This window comes from Perognathus longimembris, chromosome 18 (genome assembly GCF_023159225.1).
Source record: "Perognathus longimembris pacificus isolate PPM17 chromosome 18, ASM2315922v1, whole genome shotgun sequence".
NCBI classification, from domain to species: domain Eukaryota; kingdom Metazoa; phylum Chordata; class Mammalia; order Rodentia; family Heteromyidae; genus Perognathus; species Perognathus longimembris.
In genome coordinates, this window is record NC_063178.1 from 2,296,451 (window position 1) to 2,318,504 (window position 22,054).

At 49.0% G+C, this 22,054-nt stretch overlaps 1 protein-coding gene across 1 annotated transcript in view; it reads left to right on the top strand.

The window, feature by feature from the left end:
* Window positions 1-22,054, top strand: part of Mtr (5-methyltetrahydrofolate-homocysteine methyltransferase) — a 46,216-nt gene that overhangs the window by 7,259 nt on the left and 16,903 nt on the right. The window contains 15 exon segments of the mRNA XM_048367586.1: window positions 894-1,000; window positions 2,392-2,451; window positions 2,964-3,058; window positions 5,316-5,416; window positions 6,880-6,941; window positions 8,350-8,417; window positions 9,353-9,432; window positions 12,172-12,284; window positions 13,834-13,974; window positions 16,417-16,602; window positions 19,423-19,579; window positions 19,582-19,601; window positions 20,373-20,489; window positions 20,683-20,823; window positions 21,676-21,765. Coding sequence (XP_048223543.1) covers window positions 894-1,000; window positions 2,392-2,451; window positions 2,964-3,058; window positions 5,316-5,416; window positions 6,880-6,941; window positions 8,350-8,417; window positions 9,353-9,432; window positions 12,172-12,284; window positions 13,834-13,974; window positions 16,417-16,602; window positions 19,423-19,579; window positions 19,582-19,601; window positions 20,373-20,489; window positions 20,683-20,823; window positions 21,676-21,765 — 1,538 coding nt within the window.

The window sequence follows — 22,054 nt, forward strand, 5'->3', positions numbered from 1 at the left end:
GGAATACTCAAGAACAAAGAATGAGAACTCGGGCGCTGAGTGCTGGAGACACAGTTCTGGCCAGCACTGCTGGTGGGGTTCCGTTCTGGGGCTCTGCACGCCAGCCACACCCTTCTTCCCCACGGGGGCTTTTCCAGTGTGACTGACAGACACTCCTCCGTCCTCCGTCACACCCCAGCACAAATGTGTGCTTCAGCGTCCTCTGTGGACCCCCCTGAGCACTTTGTGAGTTGGGAGACAGATGGGCGAGGCCTGACTCCTCAGGTGGAAATAGCATGGACATTTGTAACAAACGTTTACCTCAGAGTAGCAGAACACTGTTGGTTAAGACCGAAGTCCCTGTTGGAGAGGCCGCCTCAGGTGGAGTTGGTGTGGGGCAGGACCGACCTGCACTGGGCCTTCCCCACCGCGAGACCTGGAATCAGCCACGAGTATGCGAATGGCGTGTCTCTACTCACCCCTTCCTTGGCCGCTTAACTCCCTCTGTGGAGCTGGGTCGGGTGGTGCCTCCCTGTAATTCCAGCACTCGGGAGGCTGAGCTTCAAGAGCTCAAAACCAGGCTGAGCTGTGCATAGCAAGGTTCTAACTCCACACGTAAAACGTAGACCCCCAAAAGTGATTTATGGGAAGACCGAGGTGTTGAGAGTCAGGTGCACGGCTCAAGAAATAGACATGGCTTCCCCTCCCACCTCAGACAGGAGGCGAGATCACGGGACCTGCGCTGCCGTGGCTGTGCTCCGTGTGTGTGTGTGTGTGTGTGTGTGTGTGTGTGTACGTGTGTGTGTACGTGTGTGTACGTGCGCGCGCGCCTCCGGGCACGCGTGTGCTGCATGTCCTGACACTGGCAGCCGGTACGGAGCCCTGATGTGCTTGGCGTGATTGGTGTGTTGCAGCATTTGACGAGCTTGTCGAAGCGTACCAGGAGCAGGCCAGAGGACTTCTGGATGGTGGGGTTGACATCCTGCTTGTTGAAACGATTTTCGATACCGCCAATGCCAAGGTGATTTGGGGAGAAGAAGGGGGCGCGGCGGGTGGGCTAGGAGGGGCCCCCAGTGTCGTGAGAGGGCCGTGGCCACCGCCAGGGCCAGATACGTGTCCTCCGCTTGCACCTCTTTGTCTTGAGGATTTTAAGCAAGGTCTGTGTGAATGAGTAAAATCCATCCAACAACGCCGTCTTGAGGTTTTAGAAAGTTTATTTTCTCATGAAGGTAAATCTGTTCACGGATGAGTACATAGTACTTATGATTCTAATGTTTTAAAGGTTCACGAGTATGTGGAAGAATTGAAGAAGTAGCTAGTAGAACTTGAGTGTCTTGCTTTTTTTGAATTGTTACCAGTTTGGAGGTCTGAATGGAGATTCTATTCAGATGTGCACAAAACTTTGGGTTCAGTTCTTAACATAAAAAGATAGTGAGTTTTTAAAATTTGATTATTTAAATTTGATTTATGTTTTTAAATGTTTGGCATACAGTCTTTTTATTATGGTGGTTTTTCTCATGAGACATAGTTTATTTTGGAGTGAGAACTGGGGTGGAGAGGTACTGTTTTTGGTTGGAGGTTATCTGCTTTTCAAGGTAGGTTGCCATACTAAATTTGAGTGCGTTCAGTCTAGTCTCAGCAAGTGCCTTTTTGATCGAGGCCATTAGTGCTTAATTGAGTCAGGAAATAGAACAATAAAAGAGAAGCTGTCTTTATTACCCAGAACTTAAAACATGGAGTGACTAGCACAGTGATGTGGTGTTCGTGGCTTTATGATGCTATCCAAGCTCACGATGTTTCCCAGTGATGCACGCTGTTCATGCACCGCTGTGTATATGGAAAGACGAGGAAGGCAAAAAAGTCTTTATTTATTTTAATTTTAACGGAGGGAGGAAAGAAACGCCAGCCTGTAGCTTCTGCAGAGGAAGTGCTAGCTCTTAGTGAACTCAGTCAGCATTTTCTTTTTTTATTCTTTTGTGGCCAGTACTGGAGTTGAAGCTTGGCACTGAGCGTGCTTGGCTTCTCAGCCAGTGCTCTACCAATGGAGCCCCACCTCTCACCCTGTTGATGTGCTGGTTATTTTGGAGATGAAAATCTCATGGACTTTTCTGAGTGGGCTGGCCTCAAACTGTGATCTCTGCATCTCAGCCTCCTCATTAGCTAGGATTGCAGGTGTGAGCTACTAGTGCCTGGCCTCAAGCATGTGTTTTAATATGTATTACCAGGAATTACTCGAGAAAGAAGCTCATGGTTCTGCATTTATAGGGAAGCTACTTTCCTTCTCCACAGAGAGTTCTGTGTATAGGTGACTGAAGAACCACTGAAGAATGGCGCTGTACTGGGTAGTTAGACTGACCACGGACAGTTCTCTTGGAAATAAGGATGTTCTTCTTTCTTTTTTTCCCCTGACAGGCAGCTTTGTTTGCACTCCAGAATCTTTTTGAAGAGAATTATGCTCCCCGGCCTATTTTTGTAAGTTCTAAAATGTTTGCCTGATAACTTTTGTCTTATTAATAATTGCCGTTTTGGGATATCTCCTCAGCTCCTTGAATAGTAGAATGGTAGTAACTTCTAGAAGCCATTTATGGTAATTTCCTAACACCACTTCTAGGTCAGTAACAGACTCCCCTCTGGTGAGGTAAGGAAAATGAAACCAGCGGTGATTGTTGGAAGAAGGCAGAAGCCAAAGGCTTACGGGCCTGGTCTCGTTAGGGCCGTGCAAGGGTGACCTTGCGTGCTGATTGCCCAGCACCAAATGCTGAAGCTGCCAGTCTATTACCCCAGCGAGCAGATCGGGCAGGTGTCCCGAGATCGCCCAGGGAGAACAGAGCATCCATGCATGGGTGTTGTTGTGTGAGTTACAGCAGGTGTTTTGGTTCCAAGGTTCTCTTCCTGGTGAAGGAACAGAGAATGTCCGCCTGCCTATTCCATCTTTATTACCTTATTCTTTGAGACCACATTATTGACTTGCTTTGTTAATTCAGATTTCAGGCACAATTGTTGATAAGAGTGGGCGTACTCTTTCTGGACAGACAGGAGAGGCCTTTGTCATCAGCGTGTCTCATGCAGACCCACTGTGGTGAGTACCTCTACCTTTGCAAATCCCTGTTGTGGGGCCACCAGAAGCACCTTAGGTTGGAATAAAGCGAGACTTGTGAAACAGCTTTGGATCTCTTATTAGTCTGATTGACAGAAGGGGCAGGTGGAGGCATCAAACACTATGTGAAAGATAAATATGTAAATGTGTAAGAAACCATTGCTTACTTACTTGTGGTCATAATAATCACATGTTAACAAAGAACAACAGGTTGGAACCCTGCATTATTGTTTATTATTTATTGAAATCCTGCCATGCCCTGGAATACTGGCAAATACATAAATAAGTTAAAATAAAAAACGTAAAGTGCTTTGCAGAAGAATGAGGAAAACTTGGCCATTCAAAGGAGTAATGGGGTAGGATTCAGAAATGGGTCCGTGGAGAAGGAGACATTTAAGTGATACCTGAAAGTACAAGCTGGAGTTGGCTAGTCCCAGAAGCAGCTTGTGCTTATCAGAGTGAGTTACTCTGTTTGAGAGCTGAATAGTTGAGAGGACATTTCCAAATGTCATGTTGTATTTGTACTTCTGTGAAACCCAAGAGCCAAGTAGGCATTGTTTTATTTATTAAACAGATGAGAACTAAAATCACCTAAGCACTTAAACAAGTTAGTAGGACTGGAATGAAGTGTGGAGAAGCTCAAGCATCTTTTCTCGTGATCATGGTTTACAGAACCTTTTAGATTTTGTTCTGTTCTGTTTTTTTTAGTGGATACTGAATGTAGGTGGCAAGAGGAAAAGTTAAATGTCAGAATGAGGCTGGGCGGGGCACTCAGCTTAGTAGGTATATTGAAGGGCCGCCAGCCACACATCAGAGCTGCCAGTCTTGACTCAGACATACCAGTCAGGCCAGCGGGCCACAGTGTCACACCTGCTTGAGACCCGTTTCAGATTTACAGACGGTTTGAGGAGAAAGTCCAGCCAGTTCCCACGCACACCCCCTTAGTTCCTGCCCCTCCCCACTGTCTGTCTGTATTGTTACCATGTATCTACCTGATGGCTCATTTGTTGCCATCAAAACCACTGCAGTGCCTGCCCTGTAACTGAGGCCTGAATGTCCTCATTAGCGTTCACTCTTGGGTTCTGACAAATAACTGAGGGCATGGAATTGTACTGTCCCAGGAATCTCCTGCCCCCCCCCCCCCCCCCCCCCGTTCCTCCTAATGCCCTTGCCTGCTGGCAGCTAATCCTAGAGGTTGGCTTTTTTTTTTTTTTAAATTGAAGTGTAGTTGTAATTAATTGTACAGTGTATATCCTTTTCAGATTGGCTTTTTTTCATTTAGCAGTATGAATTTGTTTTCAGCATTTTTTTTTTGGCCAGTCTTGGGACTTGGACTCAGGGCCTGGCTTCTTCCCGCTCAAGGCTAGCACTCTGCCACCTGAGCCACAGCGCCCCTTCTGGCCGTTTTCCATATATGTGGTGCTGGGGAATGGAACCGAGAGCTTCATGTGTAGGAGGCAAGCGCTCTTGCCACTAGGCCGTACTCCCAGCCCATGTTTCCAGCATTTTTATGATTCTATTTTTCTATTCTATATTTTCTATTATTCTATTATTCTATTTTCTATTATTCTATATTTTCTATATTATTATATATTATTATATTATATTTTATTATTATATTATATTATTTTATTTTTTATTATTTTATTTTTTATTTTTTATTATTATATTATATATTATTATATTATATTTTCTATATTATTCTATATTTTCTATTATTCTATTTTTCAGACGTTTTTCAGACTGTTTGTACATTGACAGTATTCACATGCAAAATAAAGTGCTGTGATCACTCGTGTGCAGTCTTTTGTACAGACCTGATTTTAGCTCACGTACACAAATGACAATAAGCATGACTGCTGACCATTCGGTATGATTCTCCCTGTATCTAGGATTGTAGGTGTGAGCTGTTATGCTCAGCCCTATTGTTGAGTTTTTAAAGTTTAATTTTTTAAGCTATTAGCCAATCTGAGACTATACTTATTTAAATACACTCTGTAAGGAGTCGCGCGCATCGGCAGCGTCCTTTAGCTGGGAGGCCATCTGAAGTGAAGGTGTGGATGAGAATACTCAGTGCCGAAAGGGTGAGGCGGCCATGACTACAGCTAAGTCAGCGCTTTGGATGAAGAGAGATTTAGTATCTGCTTACTTTTAGGCCAACTCTTTATACATTCATAAATATTCTGATTGGAAGATGCTACTTCAAATAAATGTCTTATCCTATTTTATTCAATTCTAGCATTGGATTAAATTGTGCTCTGGGTGCAACTGAAATGAGACCTTTCATTGAAACCATTGGAAAATGTACCACAGCCTACGTCCTCTGTTACCCCAACGCAGGTGTGTGTTTCATGGGCATGGAAGTGTGGAGAGATGTGCGCGCATCAGTGTGCTAGATGGAGAAAGAGATTGTAACTAGGAGACTTTGTTATAGGGCTGTGTGTGTGTGTGTGTGTGTGTGTGTGTGTGTGTGATGTCACATACCAGGAATTTCCCAAATCAAGAGTGCTAGGGTGTAGAGCAGTTTCCACTTAGACTTGGAGCTTCACAGGAGGAACATGTCTCGTTAGAGCTCACCAGGGCCTTTGCCCTCTATGATGGTGCCCACCGTGGGGAGATGGCCAGAGGAGGGGAGGGAGGGGAAGCTTGTGTGTACTCTACCTCAAAAACTTAAGACTCGGGCTGGGGATATAGCCTAGTGGCAAGAGTGCCTGCCTCGGATACACGAGGCCCTAGGTTCGATTCCCCAGCACCACATATACAGAAAACGGCCAGAAGCGGCGCTGTGGCTCAAGTGGCAGAGTGCTAGCCTTGAGCGGGAAGAAGCCAGGGACAGTGCTCAGGCCCTGAGTCCAAGGCCCAGGACTGGCCAAAAATAAAAACAAAAAAAAAACTTAAGACTCGGCCTTGCTAGGTATAAACATTCCAAGGATACTTGTCAGTCAGCTATTCAGGTGAACATTTGTAATACATTCATATAGTCAGGGTCAACATGCTAGCCAGTGTGTGTGTGTGTGTGTGTGCGTGTGTGTGTGTGTGTGTGTCTATCCTGGTGTTTGAACTCGAGGACTTGGTGCTGGCCCTTAGCTTTTTGCTCAAGGCTAGTAGACTGTCCCTTGAGCCACAGCTTAATTTCTGGCTCTTTGGGGGTTACTTGTTGCTAAGTCTCACAGATTTTCCTGCCCAAGCTGATTTCAAACCACGATCCTCAGGTGTCAGCCTCCTGAGTAGCTAGGATTATAGGCGTGAGCCATTGATGCCCAGACCCAGTGAATGTGTTTGGGTACTAGTCACTAGGACGAAACTAGGACGAAAAACAATTTTCTAGGTTTTTTCTCTTTAAGTGTATACATATTATTTCTTCTTTGGCAGTGTTGGGGGCTGACATCTACTTACCTGTTAAGTTCTCTGCCGCCACAGCCACACCCCTGCCCTTTTTGCTTTAATTTTTTTTTAGGTGGGGTCTCCTGTTTTTGTCTTGGACTGCAGCCTCCTCCTACCAGTGCCTCTTGGCCCCAGACCATAATCCTCGCCATCTCTGCCCCCGAGGAGCTGGGCTTTCAGATAGGAGCTGCCATGCCTGGCATCTCACTTGTTTTTGCAAGAAATTAGATTATGAATACAGATTTAAAAACTTTCCATTTAAAACATTCTGAATAAAATATACAGGGCTGGAACTTAGCTCAAGAGGCAGAATGCTTACCTAGCAAACACAAGGCCCCGAGTTCAAGCTCCGGACTACAACTGGGACAAAACCAACTGTTATAATCCACTCGAATAATACTTGCAATGTCCTTCCTCAGGTCTTCCCAACACGTTCGGTGACTATGATGAAACACCTTCCATCATGGCCAAGCACCTGAAGGTCAGGTGTTTCCATTCACTTGGGATGGATGGGTGGGTGGGTGGATGGATGGGTGGGGGGGGTGGATGGGTGTGGGGGGGTGGATGGATGGAGGGGTGGGTGGATGGGTGGGTGGGTGGATGGATGGATGGGTGGGTGTGGGGGGGTGGATGGATGGAGGGGTGGGTGGATGGGTGGGTGGGTGGATGGATGGATGGGTGTGGGGGGGTGGATGGATGGAGGGGTGGGTGGATGGGTGGGTGGGTGGATGGATGGATGCATGCATGCATGCATGATGGGTAGAGGGATGAATGGGTGGATGGATGGATGGATGGAATGAATTATATATAGTGTTTCTTGAGGCTCAGCCTCTTGAGTAGCTGGGATTAAGATCAATGTACCTTGTGTGAGAGACAGTCTTAGAGTAGTTAGAAACAATGTACCCACAGAGAGAGAGCCCAGTGTATAAAAACAATGGAAAGATGAGCTCCTGTAGATGAGGGCAGCCAGGGCACAGGGCTGTTTCTGGTTGGCACAGTGTCAGTGGGCGCAGTCTTGGTGAGCTCCAGTCCCAGTTAACGGAGACTTGATTGTCTTCTGCATGTTGCTTCTGCTGCAGCCTTTCTCAGTCATGCTGTTCCTGTCTCATTCTCCCGGCTCTCCCCCTCTGCCCTCTCCCCCGTGCGCCTGCCAGGTTTGGATCGTGGGGTAGTCCTGCCTGCCATCACCGCTCCGCCACTCTGATCTAGCCTCTTCTGCGTCTCCCGCCCCCGTTCCCTGAATTGCTGGCTCCTGCCTCGCCAAGCTTCTCTCTTAACCATTCTGCCTTCCTTCTTAGAATTTAAGCGGCAGGGTTTTGCTCTGTATTCTAGGGTGGCTATGCACTTAGGATCGCTTACCTTAGCCTCCTGAGTGCCTGGATTACAGGAGCGCACTGACACACCAGCAGGTCTCAGTAGCTTGTGTGTGACGCTCAGTGCCCTGACTTCCTGTCCCAGTGACCCTGTTTCCCCGTCCCCAGGCTTTCCTGGGTGGCGAACCTAAAATGTGCCCCCTGTGACAGGAGCTGCATTGTTCATTAAAAAGTAAATTTCAGAACATACTCATACGTTATTTTAAAATATATTATCCATATCACATCCATTTGGCTCAGCGAATGGGTCAAAAAAACCCTTTTGACATCAGATGATGTATAAACATTTTCTGCTTGGTTGGACATAGTATAAAGATTGCATGGTTTATGAATGTTCACCATTAGCCTTACGTCCGGGGCTCGTGAAGTCTTACACTTCAAGATAAGCATGTTTATTTCACTCAGTAGTAGTGTCTCAGCTCTTCAGGAAATGTAGAAAGTAATGGCTTCCACGTTGAGTTGGGCTTGGTGACTTGGGGATTTAGCTGAACTCGCCGGGTCTGTTCTTCCTCGCAGGACTTCGCTGTAGACGGCCTGGTCAACGTGGTTGGGGGGTGCTGTGGGTCAACGCCAGATCATATCAGGTAAAACATGTCACCTTCGTTTTTTCAAGAGGTGAATCCTCTTCCCTTCTTTTCTGTGTTGGCGTTCTCGCCTTCCCCCGCCATAGTGTAGAATGTGACTGGGTTGGAAGCAGGGCCTGTAAGGTGATTTGCGGTAAAATGCGTGAGCCAGTCCGTGCTGTAGTGTGACTGGTGGCCCTGAGAGAGGGGATATAGCGCACCCACAGAGGGAGGGAGGGCCACCCAGCGACCCCGGGGGTGGGGGGGAGGGCAGCGGTCTGCCAAGAGGAGAGGCCTTGAGGAAATGAACCTCAAGAAGTCTCCAGATGTGTTAAGCTCCTGGCTCAAGTCCCAGTGTTCTTCACAGCCTTATGTCCTGTGGGCGCTGTGGGCCTCCACTGAACGGAGGACCGGGCAGCAAGGCAGTCACAGGAGAAGCATGTCGGGGAGCAGAGGAGAGGGGTGCTCTGCCTGGCCCCGTGTCCTCGCTGCTCATGCTGGCGAGCCAGCGTGGCGAGCACAGACGCGAGCACCTGGCTCCCCGGGCCGGCCCTTCTCTCCGTCCCCCCTCCTCGAGGGTGAGGTCCTTGCGTGGATTCAGCCGGTGACCGGCTGCGGGGCGTGTTCTGTGCGTGGATTTGAAGCGTATGAACGTTTGTGGGTGTGAGGAGGGGAGGATTGAGGTTGCGTTTCTAGACCTTCGCGCAGCTCCAGAAACAGAAAAGACGCAGCCCGCACGCGGCTGGCTACTGGCCGGCTCGGAAAAGTTCAGGTTTGTGGATTCATTTTCCGCGCACTGAGAAAATGAAAAGATAATTGCTCCAGCACATTTGCAAGTAGGTATATAATTATGTGCGCATGCTTAATGTTAATACAGACTTTATTACATAGCTGGAAACTAATTAGGTTTATTTTATTCTGGATTAATGGATATATCATTTTCTGTTTGCACTTAGGGAAATTGCGGAAGCTGTGAAGCACTGTAAGCCTCGGGTCCCCCCTGCTGCAGTGTTTGAGGGACATATGTTACTGGCTGGTAAGTCTCAAAGACAGGGCGGTTATGATCTTGGCAGCCATTCGTAGAACGTTGATTCTAAGCACTGTTTGTACCAGGTTGCATGGTTCCTTGATCAAAGAGGAGCCCATGTTCTTGGCCCTCACCTGAGTTCCAGGGGAGCACTGGTTCCCCAGGGCAGAAGTGGGCGGGCGATTCGCATGAGGAGTGGCTGCTTACAGGCAGGACCTGGGTCTTGCTGTGCTCTGCTCATGCGTTTTGTCAGCTTGAGTTTAGTTATTGGACTTTGCAAACTGCCAAGGCCCCATGCTTGGTGATGGCAGGAACATCTTTCTGGAAATTTCATTTGCTTCTAAAACATGATCGTTGTCACCTTCTGTTTGCCATATGTTTTGGACTTCACCAAGAGTTGTATTTGCTTCTGTTTGTTTCTCAACAATTGGGAGCAGCCTCCTTTTTCAGCGTGTGTTTTGATATTCAAACACTTCACATTAGTGAAGTAGTAAATAATAAGTTTAAGGGAAAGTATGATTTTGTTTTAAGGAAAAATTATTGTTAACACTTATGGGAGACTCTGGAAGCATGATTTAACAGCTTCCTACATCGAAATAATTGTTCTGATGTATCATAAGAAAAGCAAAATACTACAGAAGTTACAGCAAGAGTGCTGTGTTCTCTCCTGAGCTCCCTCCAGTGACGCCCATGCACAGGTTTATGCTGCTCTGTGAGTTACGGTGACACTGGAACAGTGGTGTTCGTGGATTGTGGTGGTTTCATTGGCTCTGTCAGAGCAGCACGCAGGCCGGTGTACATTACCCCTGGAGTTTAGCTGTGGGTTACTGCAGCTGCATGGATGGATATAACAAAGTATCTGCCTTTGCCAGAATCAGAACAAGACAGACACTGACCTAGGACATTACAGAGGTGTGTGTGTGTGTGTGTGTGTGTGTGTGTGTGTGTGTGTGGTGCTTGAACTTGGGCTTCTTACTCTTGTTTGGCTTTTACTTAAGCCATGCCTCCACTTCTTTTTGCTGGCTATTTGGAGATAACAAGTTTCAAGGTGTTTATCTTTCTTGGCTGGCTTTGAACTTGGATTCTTAGATTTCAGTCTTCCAAGATTACTAGCTAGGCTCATAGATGTGAACCACTCTGCTCAAGTTTTCATACACTATTTCAAAATTTCTTTAGTAATCACCTTCAGTTAAAACTTGAGTGATAGAAACTCACTTTCTGAGCTGAGCTTTGTACCATTTTTTTTAATAGATGACAAACTTGAGAGAGGTACTGCCTTTGCATGGGTGGTTTTCCATCCATAATGAGAGCAGAAGCACTTAATGAGATGCTGTTGTTTAGCAAGGTTGACATCCCTGAAGGAGCAGGGCTATCCTGAGACTTGCTGGGTCTCTGAGGATCCTTACCAACGGGAAGAGAAACCCGAAGCCAGAACGGTGGCAAGTGATTATCTTGTGGCAATGAGTAAAAATGGCCTGGGATAGTTCTCTAATCACCCAGCAGCTTATAGTTATTGTTTCTTTCCTCTTCCATCTGACTGACATCTTTAGCCGCTGCTTTAGCAAAGGACTCAACAGCCATTTTTTTAAAATTTACAACACTGTTAATTGTTGGTGCTAATTTTGTGCTCATTATTATCCAGGCATTTTCACAATAACAATATGGGGGAGGACACTCCCAGTCCTGCTTTAGAAGCTCAGGGGCTGCGTGTGTATGTGTGGGTGTGGCCTCAGGTGCACAGTCAGGGAAGCGATCTACACCCGAGCTTGGCTGTCCCCAGAGCCTGCCCGCAGCCACCCAGTGAGACGGAATAATGGGTGTGACAGGAGCAGTTCAGAGCCTTTGCTCAGTGCTGCTTTTCACCGTAGCGAGATGCGTCCCGAGGGTGATCTGGAGCTTGCCCTGCAAGTGGCCCGTCCTGGAGCAGGTTGGGTGACAGTGCTCAAGCCAGGTAGCTTGCTCGGGCAGCTCCTTAGTGGAGACCCGACAGTGTTTCCTGCCTCCGCTTCCTCACATAAACCTTGGTGGTTATGGGTTCTGGTGTGGACCAAAGAAGGAGATGAAGTAATGGCTCTGACAGTGCGGTGTGAACTTGCTCCTTCCAGCCTCAAGCTGCTGTCTGAGCAGACAGTGCCGTGTGAACTCGCTCCTTCCAGCCTCAAGCTGCTGTCTGAGCAGACAGTGCCGTGTGAACTTGCTCCTTCCAGCCTCAAGCTGCTGTCTGAGCAGACAGTGCTGTGTGAACTTGCTCCTTCCAGCCTCAAGCTGCTGTCTGAGCAGACAGTGCTGTGTGAACTTGCTCCTTCCAGCCTCAAGCTGCTGTCTGAGCAGACAGCGGGGGAACAGCCCTCTATTTTATTACTACTACTGCTACTACTATGATTACTTTTGGAGAGAAGGTTTAACTGTGTGACTCAGGCTATCCTCAAACTTGAGATCCTCCTGCCTTGCTTCTCGAATGCTGGGATTATAGGCATGTGCCACCACGCCTAGCACTTTTAATCTTGGTTCCATTTCCATGTTAGCTCCTGTCTCCCTGCTCTGATGAGCCTTGGCACAGAAATAAGAAGAAACTTTGATTTTCCCTTGTAATTTTAGAACTCAGGCCTTTGTGCTTGATAGGCAAGCAGTCTGCCACTCAGTCCACACCTCCAGTTCAGTAACTTTCTTTTACCGGAAATATTTGTGTCTGTCTTATGTCATCCCTGTGCTTTTTCAGGAAATTTTAAAAATGCTTCTCCTTTTAAGGTCTAGAACCCTTCAGGATTGGACCCTACACCAATTTCGTTAACATTGGCGAGCGCTGTAACGTGGCAGGATCCAGGAAGTTCGCTAAACTCATCATGGCAGGAAACTATGAAGTGAGCATCTTCATGAGACCCCAGGGGTGTTGGCTCTTTGCCTCTGGGTGGACTGTGTGTCGCTGAGCTGCCCTGGGCAGAGCTCCTAGCAGGGCGCTTCGTAGCGGGAGCGTGCAAAGCCGGCAGCAGGTTTGAAGACATGGGCTGGTGGGAGGATGAAGCTTGGAAAAACTGAAGCTGTTCTTGTCAGTATTTGTCCAAAAGTCCTGCATTTGGGGCGTGGAGTGGGACAGAGGGAGGTATCCGTCACCGAGAGGAAGTTTCAGTACTTGCGAATGGTTTCCATGCCTGCTTCTCAGAAGAGGGAACAGGGAAGTCAAAGTTTCTCCTGACCCTGTCAAGTGCCGATTGAGGAACATACGTCTCTGTAAGTTGTAGACTAAAACCAACAGATAGACACGTGTGCTGGGGCAGTTGTGATCATTTCAGCCATGGCATTTTTTTTTTTTTTTTTTGGCCAGTCCTGGGCCTTGGACTCAGGGCCTGAGCACTGTCCCTGGCTTCTTCCCACTCAAGGCTAGCACTCTGCCACTTGAGCCACAGCGCCGCTTCTGGCCGTTTTCTGTATATGTGGTGCTGGGGAATCGAACCTAGGGCCTCGTGTATCCGAGGCAGGCACTCTTGCCACTAGGCTATATCCCCAGCCCCAGCCATGGCATTTTTAACGTTATCACAACGGACAGTGACTGTCAAAGACATCTGAAGAGATGTTGTTTTGCAGGCGTGAAGTTAAAAAATAGAATTTGGTTTGAGTTTCAGTGAAGGCTGTTCTATCAACTTACTCTTCTCACTTTAAAAGTATATAACCTTTAAGAAATGCATTTTCCAGAAACCAGTATCAGAGCAGATGCAGCTTGCTCCCTGAACCTCCGGATGACTGTTGTGGCGCCCCTGTGTTGTTGCGTTCTTCTTGGTCTTGGTGCAGAGCCCGGTTCGCGCCCCTCTTCCTTCCTCCTGGGTACTGCCCTTTGTGGCCCTCTGCTTCCATCATGGTTGGCCTCTACCTCACAAGTTTGCAGGGCACCTTGTCTGTCATACAGTTGACAGTGTGGAGTCTCGAAGTCGTCATTCTGCCCTTTCCCCGTAGTCCTAGAGCCTTCCCGCCCTGGCCTGTCATCTGAGCTTTCTGGAGCTTTGCTTCTGCCATCCATGCCTCGGCTCATTTGCTCCCTTCTGCAGTGTTAATGAAGAATACAGAACGCCCGGTGTTCAGCCGTTAGCGTTTCTACTTGGGTTTTAATTCCTCAGCTTGTTCTGTAGTGTTCCTTTCAGCTCTCAATTGGATGGACTTGACACTGAGGGCAGAGATCACATTGGGAGGAAGTGAGCTGCTGGAAGTGACACATCTAATGAGGCGTTTCTGTGCCGGTCACTGCAGTCCTGCAGATTGGTGCTGCTTGCGGTTCCCCCTCGTACGAATGGGGACCTGGAAACCTGTTTCACAGCCAGTCAGTGACAGATGGCTGCCAGGGTGGAGAGGGCTTACTTTTGTTGGCCTGTTCAGAGTCCCCATCACCTACCTATGCTTCTGTGTCTCGTTCCTCCTCAGGAAGCCCTGAGCGTTGCCAAGCTGCAGGTGGAAATGGGAGCCCAGGTGCTGGACATCAACATGGACGACGGCATGCTGGACGGGCCGAGTGCGATGACCAGATTCTGCAACTTCATCGCTTCTGAGCCCGACATCGCCAAGGTTGTACACGGCATCCGTTCCTCGAGGGAGTCTGTGTGGCTCGTTCTGACACCCAGGGAGCTCTGCCAGCTGCCCCACCCATCTGTCTACTCACAAACTGCTCGTCTGTTTTCCTACACTGATGGTTAGCTTTCGTGACTAGTGCTAACATTTTCAGAAGAAGCCAGACGTTGGACAGCCACGGCTGGGCTAGCCTGTTCCCAAGGCTCTCGGGTTGAGTCTGAGAGCTACTGAGATTCCCCGTGTGCCTGCGCAGACCGAGCCACTCCCCGCGCCCTGGAGACCGCCCGGCAGTCCCGGGCTTGCCATTAGAGAGCTCTAAAAGCTTTAAAAAATCTCACCTCCTTTCTCTGCCACTAATTCTGAGGAAAGGAGAGGTTTGAACATTCTATTTATTTATTTTTAGAATCTTTCTGTGCTCTAAGGGCTTCATTTTTCAACTTGGGCTGTCACAGCAAATACTAAAGTTCAAAGTCCGTGGGACGCATTGGGTTGCAACCACCCATCTTGCATTGCTAGATTAAATTCCTTCCCCAAAAGCCTTTCCATTTCCTGCAGTCAGCCATTTGAGAAACTTAGTGTCAGGGAGGTGCTGGTGGTTCACACCTGTGATCCTGCCTGCTCAGGAGGCTGAGATCTTAGCAATCTGGTTCAAAGACAGTCTGGAAAGGAAAGTCCTTGAGACTCCTATTTCCATTTAACCAGCAAAAAGCTGGAGATGGAAGTGTGGTTCAGGTAGTAGAATGCCAGCCTTGAGCAAAAAACCCAAAGGAGAGTTCTCTTGCTCTGATTTCAAGCTCCAGCGCACACACACACACACACACACACACACACACACACACACACACACACACACACACACACACACACACACACACACACACACACACACACACACACACACACACACACACACACACACACACCCCCCCCCCCCCCCCCCCCCCCCCCCCCCGTGTATAGTCTGTCTGAGGCAGAGCTGGTTGTCAGCTTTGGGCAGAAGTCCGGCCCCTCAGAGCCCGGCCCCTTGATGAGATTTTGACCAGGTTGCCTTCCTCGACTCCAAAGTGGGCAGGTGAGGGAGGTCACACTTGCTGCCCTGTAAACAATGAAGGCGCTGTTGTGTGTCAAGAACCTCCTGTAATGTGAGAGATTATTCCTGAGTGTCCCCATTGCCACAGAGATTCTTTCCTAGCTTTCCTGGTTTTGACCTGTGACCAAAATCCACTGGAGGCCAATGTTAACCAGTGGCGTAAAACATAAAACTGTTTTAACTAGGGCCAGGGGTGGTGGCACATGGTTACAGTCCCAAGATACTTGGGAATTAGAGAAGAAGGATTACGTTTGGATGAGAAGCCAGCCCAGAGCTACTGGGTGTGGATCAAGTGGTAGAGTGCTCAAGAATCTGACTTCCAACCCCCCATACTGCAAAAATCCTAAAGAGAAAGAAAATTTTACCAGCATATTTTCACCAGTGTGGCTGGGACACCGAACTATTAGCAGGCCCTTGAGAACATTGGCCTGGTAGCACCATCACATTTGACCTTTTTCCTAGCAGATCTCTTTTATTAGCAGCATGTTAAGAGAAAGCGAAATCAGCAGTTTTCCCTCTTTTTTTCTGTCTTTGGAGGGATGGCTTAGGGGATTGATAACCACCCAGCGACGATGTCTCTAGCTCTAGGAAATATTCCCAGAGTTCTCCCCTCCTGCCTCCTTCATGGACAGAGTTTGGAGTCTGGGAAGTACGTTTTCTTGACAGTCCTGTACTTAGCGTTCTCACATGTACTGTACCGACCTTGTTACTTGTTTCATCACTTACTTTTTTAAGCTGCCTTATCATTGACCCAACAGGGGACCCAGTGTGGTAGTCAGTTACTGAGTCCCTTAAACAATGGAGCCTAGCTCAGCGGCCTATTTTCTTTGCACCAATGAAATCCTCCCTTGTACCTTTCTTGGAATAGGGGTACTAGGAAGGAACCTGTTCTCTTCTCCCATTGCAGCTTTGTCCTTCAGTAACACACATTGGTTGAGATCCAATTCTCCTTTCCCCACGGAGGAACTTGATTTTCTAAAGGGAGACTGGATTTCAGTGAGCTGGCTGGAGGGCTGCTCCCAGAGGGCGTGAGGCTACACTGGAATCCTAGCTGAGCCCAGGGATGTCTGACACCTGTCTGAGGTGTTTGCCGAGGAGTTTAGGTGCTCTGACGTGGAAACCAGGAGGGAAGCTGACCCGATCTTTCTGATTGCATTGTGGTCTTTGCATAGCAGATCTGCCCCGTGCATGTGGTCTCCTGTAAGCTTCCCCTACAACAGTAAAATCCCATCTCTCAACACACTGGGGTTGTCGGTCTATTGTTTCTCCAAAGAAGAAATAGCATGCGTTTCAGAGTCCTTGGGAGCGGACTTGTGGTGATGGACTTGTGGTCTTCCTGCCTTTCTCAGGTCCCCTTGTGCATTGACTCATCCAATTTTGGGGTGATTGAAGCAGGACTGAAGTGCTGCCAAGGGAAGTGCATCGTCAACAGCATTAGTCTCAAGGAGGGAGAGGAAGACTTCCTGGAGAAGGCCAGGAAGATTAAGAAGTTTGGAGCTGCCGTGGTGATCATGGCTTTTGATGAAGAAGGACAGGTGCGTGATACCTGCTGTCCTCGCTCCATTGAGGAGTTGAGAAAAGGAAGTCTGATTGATGTAGCTGGACACACACTCACACACACACACACACATGCATGCACACACAGACACAGTGAATATTAATGTAGGTGCGTTGTTATTGTCTTTATAGCAGCTGAGAAAGGCTACATTATTCAGTAAGTGTTATTGGGACAGTTGATCTGCACATGGAAGAAAATGAGTCCCATTTTAACCCGTTTTGTGCTGCCATCCTGACCAGCACAGACACGATCATTTATAAACACTGGGAATGTGTTTGAGTTGTGGAGGTTGGGAAGATGGAGGAAACACATCTGCTGACATGAGAGCCTCCTGGTGGGGGCCACAGAGAAGGCGAGAGAGAACGAGGGCAGGCGGCCTTCTTTTATAACAAAACACTTGAGCTAACGAACCCTTTCTCTGATGACGTTAGTCCGTTTGTGAGGGAAGAACCCTCATAGATGACACAGATTACTCACCCTAAGTAGTGTCCTAGTACAGCCCCAGCCTGCCATACACTGAAAGCAAGTCTACTCAGTTGAAGATTAAATGTAAGAAATTGTAAAGATCTAGGAACAAAGACTGTATCCATCTGTTGAGGTAAAAATACAAAACTTTGTGTGGTAGACATATGGAACTGTGGCGGTGTTTGTAATACGCAGAGTTTTTCTAAGTCAGAATGAGCCCTCCTACCTCAGCCCGATAGAAGAAGGGACGAGTATTGGTGGCTCACGCCTTTCATCCTGGCTACTCAGGGGCTTGAGATCTGATGATCTTGGTTCAAAGCCAGCTTTGAAAGAAAAGTCCCTGAGACTTACCTCCAATTAAACACCAAAAAGCCAGAAGTGGAGTTTTGGCTGGAGTGGTAGAACACCAGCCTTGAGTAAAAAGCTAAGAGACAGCACCCAGATCCTGAGTTCAAGCCTGAGTATGGACATTGCACATATATGTACACACCTGTGCACACACATGCACACCCACCCACTACCCCTCCACCCCAGAGTGGATAAAGGGAATGAATCAGCATTTTATAGAAAAAGGAGTACAAACAGGCAGTAAACCTACATGAGGATTTTGTTTTGTAATGATCACAGACAAAAGAAAACTAAAGCAATAATGAGATTAGTTTCCTTCATCAAACAATAAAAATGCATCTACTTATAAATGGCAAGTCTCATCTCTGCCCGGGAGCCGGGGCCCTGGGCAGGAAGCTTCAGGGGCTCTGTAGTCGGGGGCTGCCTGTGCGGTCCCGCGCATTTCCTGGATGGAGCCGGCTTGGGAGCTAGGATCCCCTTGCTTGAGAAGCTGTGTGGAGCTGGCGTGGAGCAGTGGAAGCTGAGGAAGGAGGAGCCTCGGGCTCAGGGAGGCCTGGAGCAGCAGTGCTCACTGGCTAGGAGAGGGGGAGGCCAGGCCGCGATAGCAGCAGCCCGTGTGACAGATAGGAGGGAGTCCCGGAAGAGAAGGGCGCAGTCCGCTGCTCAATGAGCTGCGTTCGATCGAGTGGAATGAGACTGAGAATTGGCTAGTGGATTTAAACAGGGTCACTTGGGGCCTTGCCGTGGCTGTCTCCTAGGTGATCCTAGCTTTGTTGGAATAGGCTCAAGAGAGGGTAGGAGAAGAAATGAAGCAGCAGGTGTGAAGACTTGCTGAGAGAGGAGCAGAGAGATAGGATGGAGGCAGGGCGGGTTTTTTGAGGTGTACATTGCGTGACGGGGTGTTCTTGTGAGCTGATGGGAGGTGGTCCGGTGGGGACACAGGCGGGAGACAGGCGGGAGAGCAGTGGGCATTGGCTGGGCCCATGGCCTTGTCCGTGGGCAGGGGCGGCGGGCGGCCTAGCAGGCGGGGCTTTGAGTCAGGAGCTGGGCCGTTTGCTCTTTGTGCTGGGGAGGCAGTTAAGATGCACGTCGTTACGCTTGCTGGTTGATGGGCTGGAGGAACCCTGATGGCAGGTTTTCTCTGCAGCAGGAAGCAAGGTCAGCAGTAGCAATGGGACATGGTATGTTCTGCTGGTCTTTTGGTCCCCGTCTTTTCTCACTATTTCTCCTCTCCTTTTACTGGGCTTTGGTGGTAGCAGGTTTGATCTCGGAGCTTTGTTTTTGCTAGGCAGGTGTTATGCTCCATAGCCATAGTGCCGGCCATTCTTGCTCTGGCCATTTTTTTTTTTTTTTTGCCAGTCCTGGGCCTTGGACTCAGGGCCTGAGCACTGTCCCTGGCTTCTTCCTGCTCAAGGCTACCACTCCGCCACTTGAGCCACAGCACCGCTTCTGGTCGTTTTCTGTATATGTGGTGCTGGGGAATCGAACCTAGGGCCTCGTGTATCCGAGGCAGGCACTCTTGCCACTAGGCTATATCCCCAGCCCTGCTCTGGCCATTTTTGAGATAGGGTCTCGCTTTTTACCCATGTTGGCCTCCATCATGGCCCTCCTATTCACACTTCTGTCCATGGCTGGGATGACAGGCACGCATTGCCACGCCCAGCCTTTTCTGTTCAAGTTGGTTGTCCTGGTTTGCCTGGAAACGGAGATCCTTCTGATCTCAGCCTCCCTCTTAGCTGGGATGATAGCCACCTTGCCCCAGCTCGAAGCTGCTAATACACATTAATGTGCGCATGGGATTTGACTGCTACCCAGCTTAACCACTGTGGATGGACGTGGAGATCTTTAAACTGATGATTCCTCTGAGGCAATCTCATAAATATTTTTGAGGTGTGACGTATGGATTTCTGTGACATTCAAGCTTTGAGATTTGAGTACAATGGACTCTTACATAGGTAATGCTTTTTGCTTCTCTTTTCCCCAGGCAACTGAAACAGACATCAAAATTAATGTGTGTACCCGAGCCTACCATCTCCTTGTGCAGAAACTGGACTTCAATCCAAATGACATCATCTTTGACCCCAACATCCTTACCATTGGCACGGGGATGGAGGAGCACAACCTGTATGCTGTCAATTTCATCCAGCCACGAGGGTCATCAAAGTAAGTCTGGTGCTCCTCTGCCACCCACATTGTGTTAGCACACCGATTTAGTGTGCCAACATGGCCAGAGCTGTCACCTGTATTCTTTTTTTTTTTTGTCGGTCATAGGGCTTGAACTCAGGACATGGGCCCTGTCCTTGAGCTCTTTTGCTCAGGGCAGCACTCTACCACTTTGAGCCACAGCTCCACTTCTGGTTTTTGAGTGGTTAATTGGAGATAAGAGTCTCAAGGAGACTTTTCTGTGCGGGCAGGCTTAAAACCACAGTCCTCAGATCTCAGCCTTCTGTGTAGTAGCTAGAATGACACCAGATCTATACTGTGCTTTTTACAGTTGGGGAGTCTAACACACCCTGGAGCATCTTGTTAGAATTGGCCAAGTCTGTAGTAAACTAGAGGGCTCAAGCTAGGCAAGTAGTCACCGACTAGTCCTCTCAATGCTAACGCATGTGTGTACACGTGCAGCTGCACACTGACCGGTACTTCCTGTTTGTCTCAGTCTCCTGGTTCCGTCATTGCCCCAGCAACTGCTTTGTGGCACTGTCTCTAAATGTTACATCTGTCATCTACAGTAGTTTGTATTTTCCTGTGGGAGAGGAAAGTCGAGCAGGAGAAACTGTTAATGAAGCAGCTTTGGTCTGCATTTGGAAACAGTGTGCTCTGAATTACTTTGGGCTTTCGTGTTTTTACTTTCCACTCATATGTAAAGTTTCAGAGGTGCAACTTTTCCTTCTGGAAAAATAGCATCATTTTGCTTTAAAAATTTTTTTCCAGGAAACTTTACCCGGCGCGAGAATAAGTGGAGGTCTTTCCAACTTGTCCTTCTCCTTCCGAGGCATGGACGCCATCCGAGAGGCCATGCATAGCGTCTTCCTTTACCACGCCATCAAGGTAGGGTGGAAGCCAGCCTTGGCTGTGATTGGCTCATAACCGCTGTCCATCACAGGCATCATTGGAGCAGAGGCTCCAAGCCCCACCTGTCTTGAGGGCTGTGTGTAGGTGATCACATGACACAGGTGCAGCCTGACACCTCCTCCTCTCCAGGCTGATGGAGAGCCTGCTCTCTTTGCTTCTTCTGCCCTAGTGTGGTATGGACATGGGCATCGTGAATGCCGGCAACCTCCCGGTGTACGATGACATCCACAAGGAGCTGCTCCAGCTCTGTGAAGACCTCATCTGGAACCAAGACCCCGAGGCCACCGAGAAGCTCCTGCGCTACGCCCAGGTACGAATGGGGAGGGGCTGCCACGGCCGCTCCTGTCTTTCCCGTGGTTACTCACAGTTCCTGGACGTTTGCTGCATATTGGAAGTAAGTAAGTGGCAGCCGGTTTTGGCTCACTGTGGATTTCCCCAGACAGCTCTGGCTGCTGCAGTTAGAGCCGGGAAGGAGACGAGGTCATGCAAGGATCCTTGTCTCCTTTTCATAAGAGAAATCTTCTTAGCATTCACAAGAGTGGAAAAATCTAGTATCTAAGAATTGTCTCCTTAATGTAAGCACACAGACTTGTATTTTAGTTTGTGTTTTGTTCTTTTTGTGCTGTTCCTGGGGCTTGAACTCAGGGTCTAGGGTTCTGTCCCTGAGCTCTTTTGCTCCGGCTAGCACTCAGCCACTTGAGCCACAGCCCCCTTTCACGCTTTTTGTGGTTAATTGGAGATGAGTCTCACAGACTTTCCTGCCCCAGCTGGCTTGGAAGTGCGATCCTCAGATCTCAGCCCCGTGAGATCATCCTAGCTAGGATTTCAGGGGTGAGCCACCAGTGCCCAGCTTCAAGGACTCACTGTAGCTGCCGAGCCTCTGTCAAGGAGGTTGTATTAGCGGAAGCAGTAACCAAACCAGGGGTATGTTAACTTCTGGCAGTCGCCAGCCCGCAAGAGTAAGGAACCTCAGTCCTTTCTAGTAGAAGTGTAGCTCCTTAAGTATTTCTTCCCTTCTCGCAAACGTTTGCTGCGATTTCAGCTCATAGCTCTCTGCCGGGGGCTGGAGTGGGAAAGGGGACGAGGGAAGGTTTTCACGCGCTGTCGGGTCGCCCAGGCAGGGCCCACTGAGCTCCGTGTTTCCGTCCTGACTTCCCCGCAGACTCACGGCAAAGGAGGGAAGAAAGTCATCCAGACGGACGAGTGGAGGAGCGGCCCTGTGGAGGAGCGCCTGGAGTACGCGCTCGTGAAGGTGAGCGTGGGCACACGCAGGGCTGACACGGAGCAGGGGAGGCCCAGACCCAGCCTCGCCTGGTGCTCGCCCCTCCCTGGCCACCCCCCCCACACGTGAGGCATCTAGCGGCACGTGGGGTTGGGAGTCAGTGGCCAGGAGTGTTGGAGAGCCTCGGGCCGGCAGGCCAGCCCCCCACAGCCCGGCCCGAGTGCGCTCAGCGTGGGGCAGCCCCCCACAGCCCGGCCCGAGTGCGCTCAGCGTGGGGCAGCCCCCCACAGCCCGGCCCGAGTGCGCTCAGCGTGGGGCA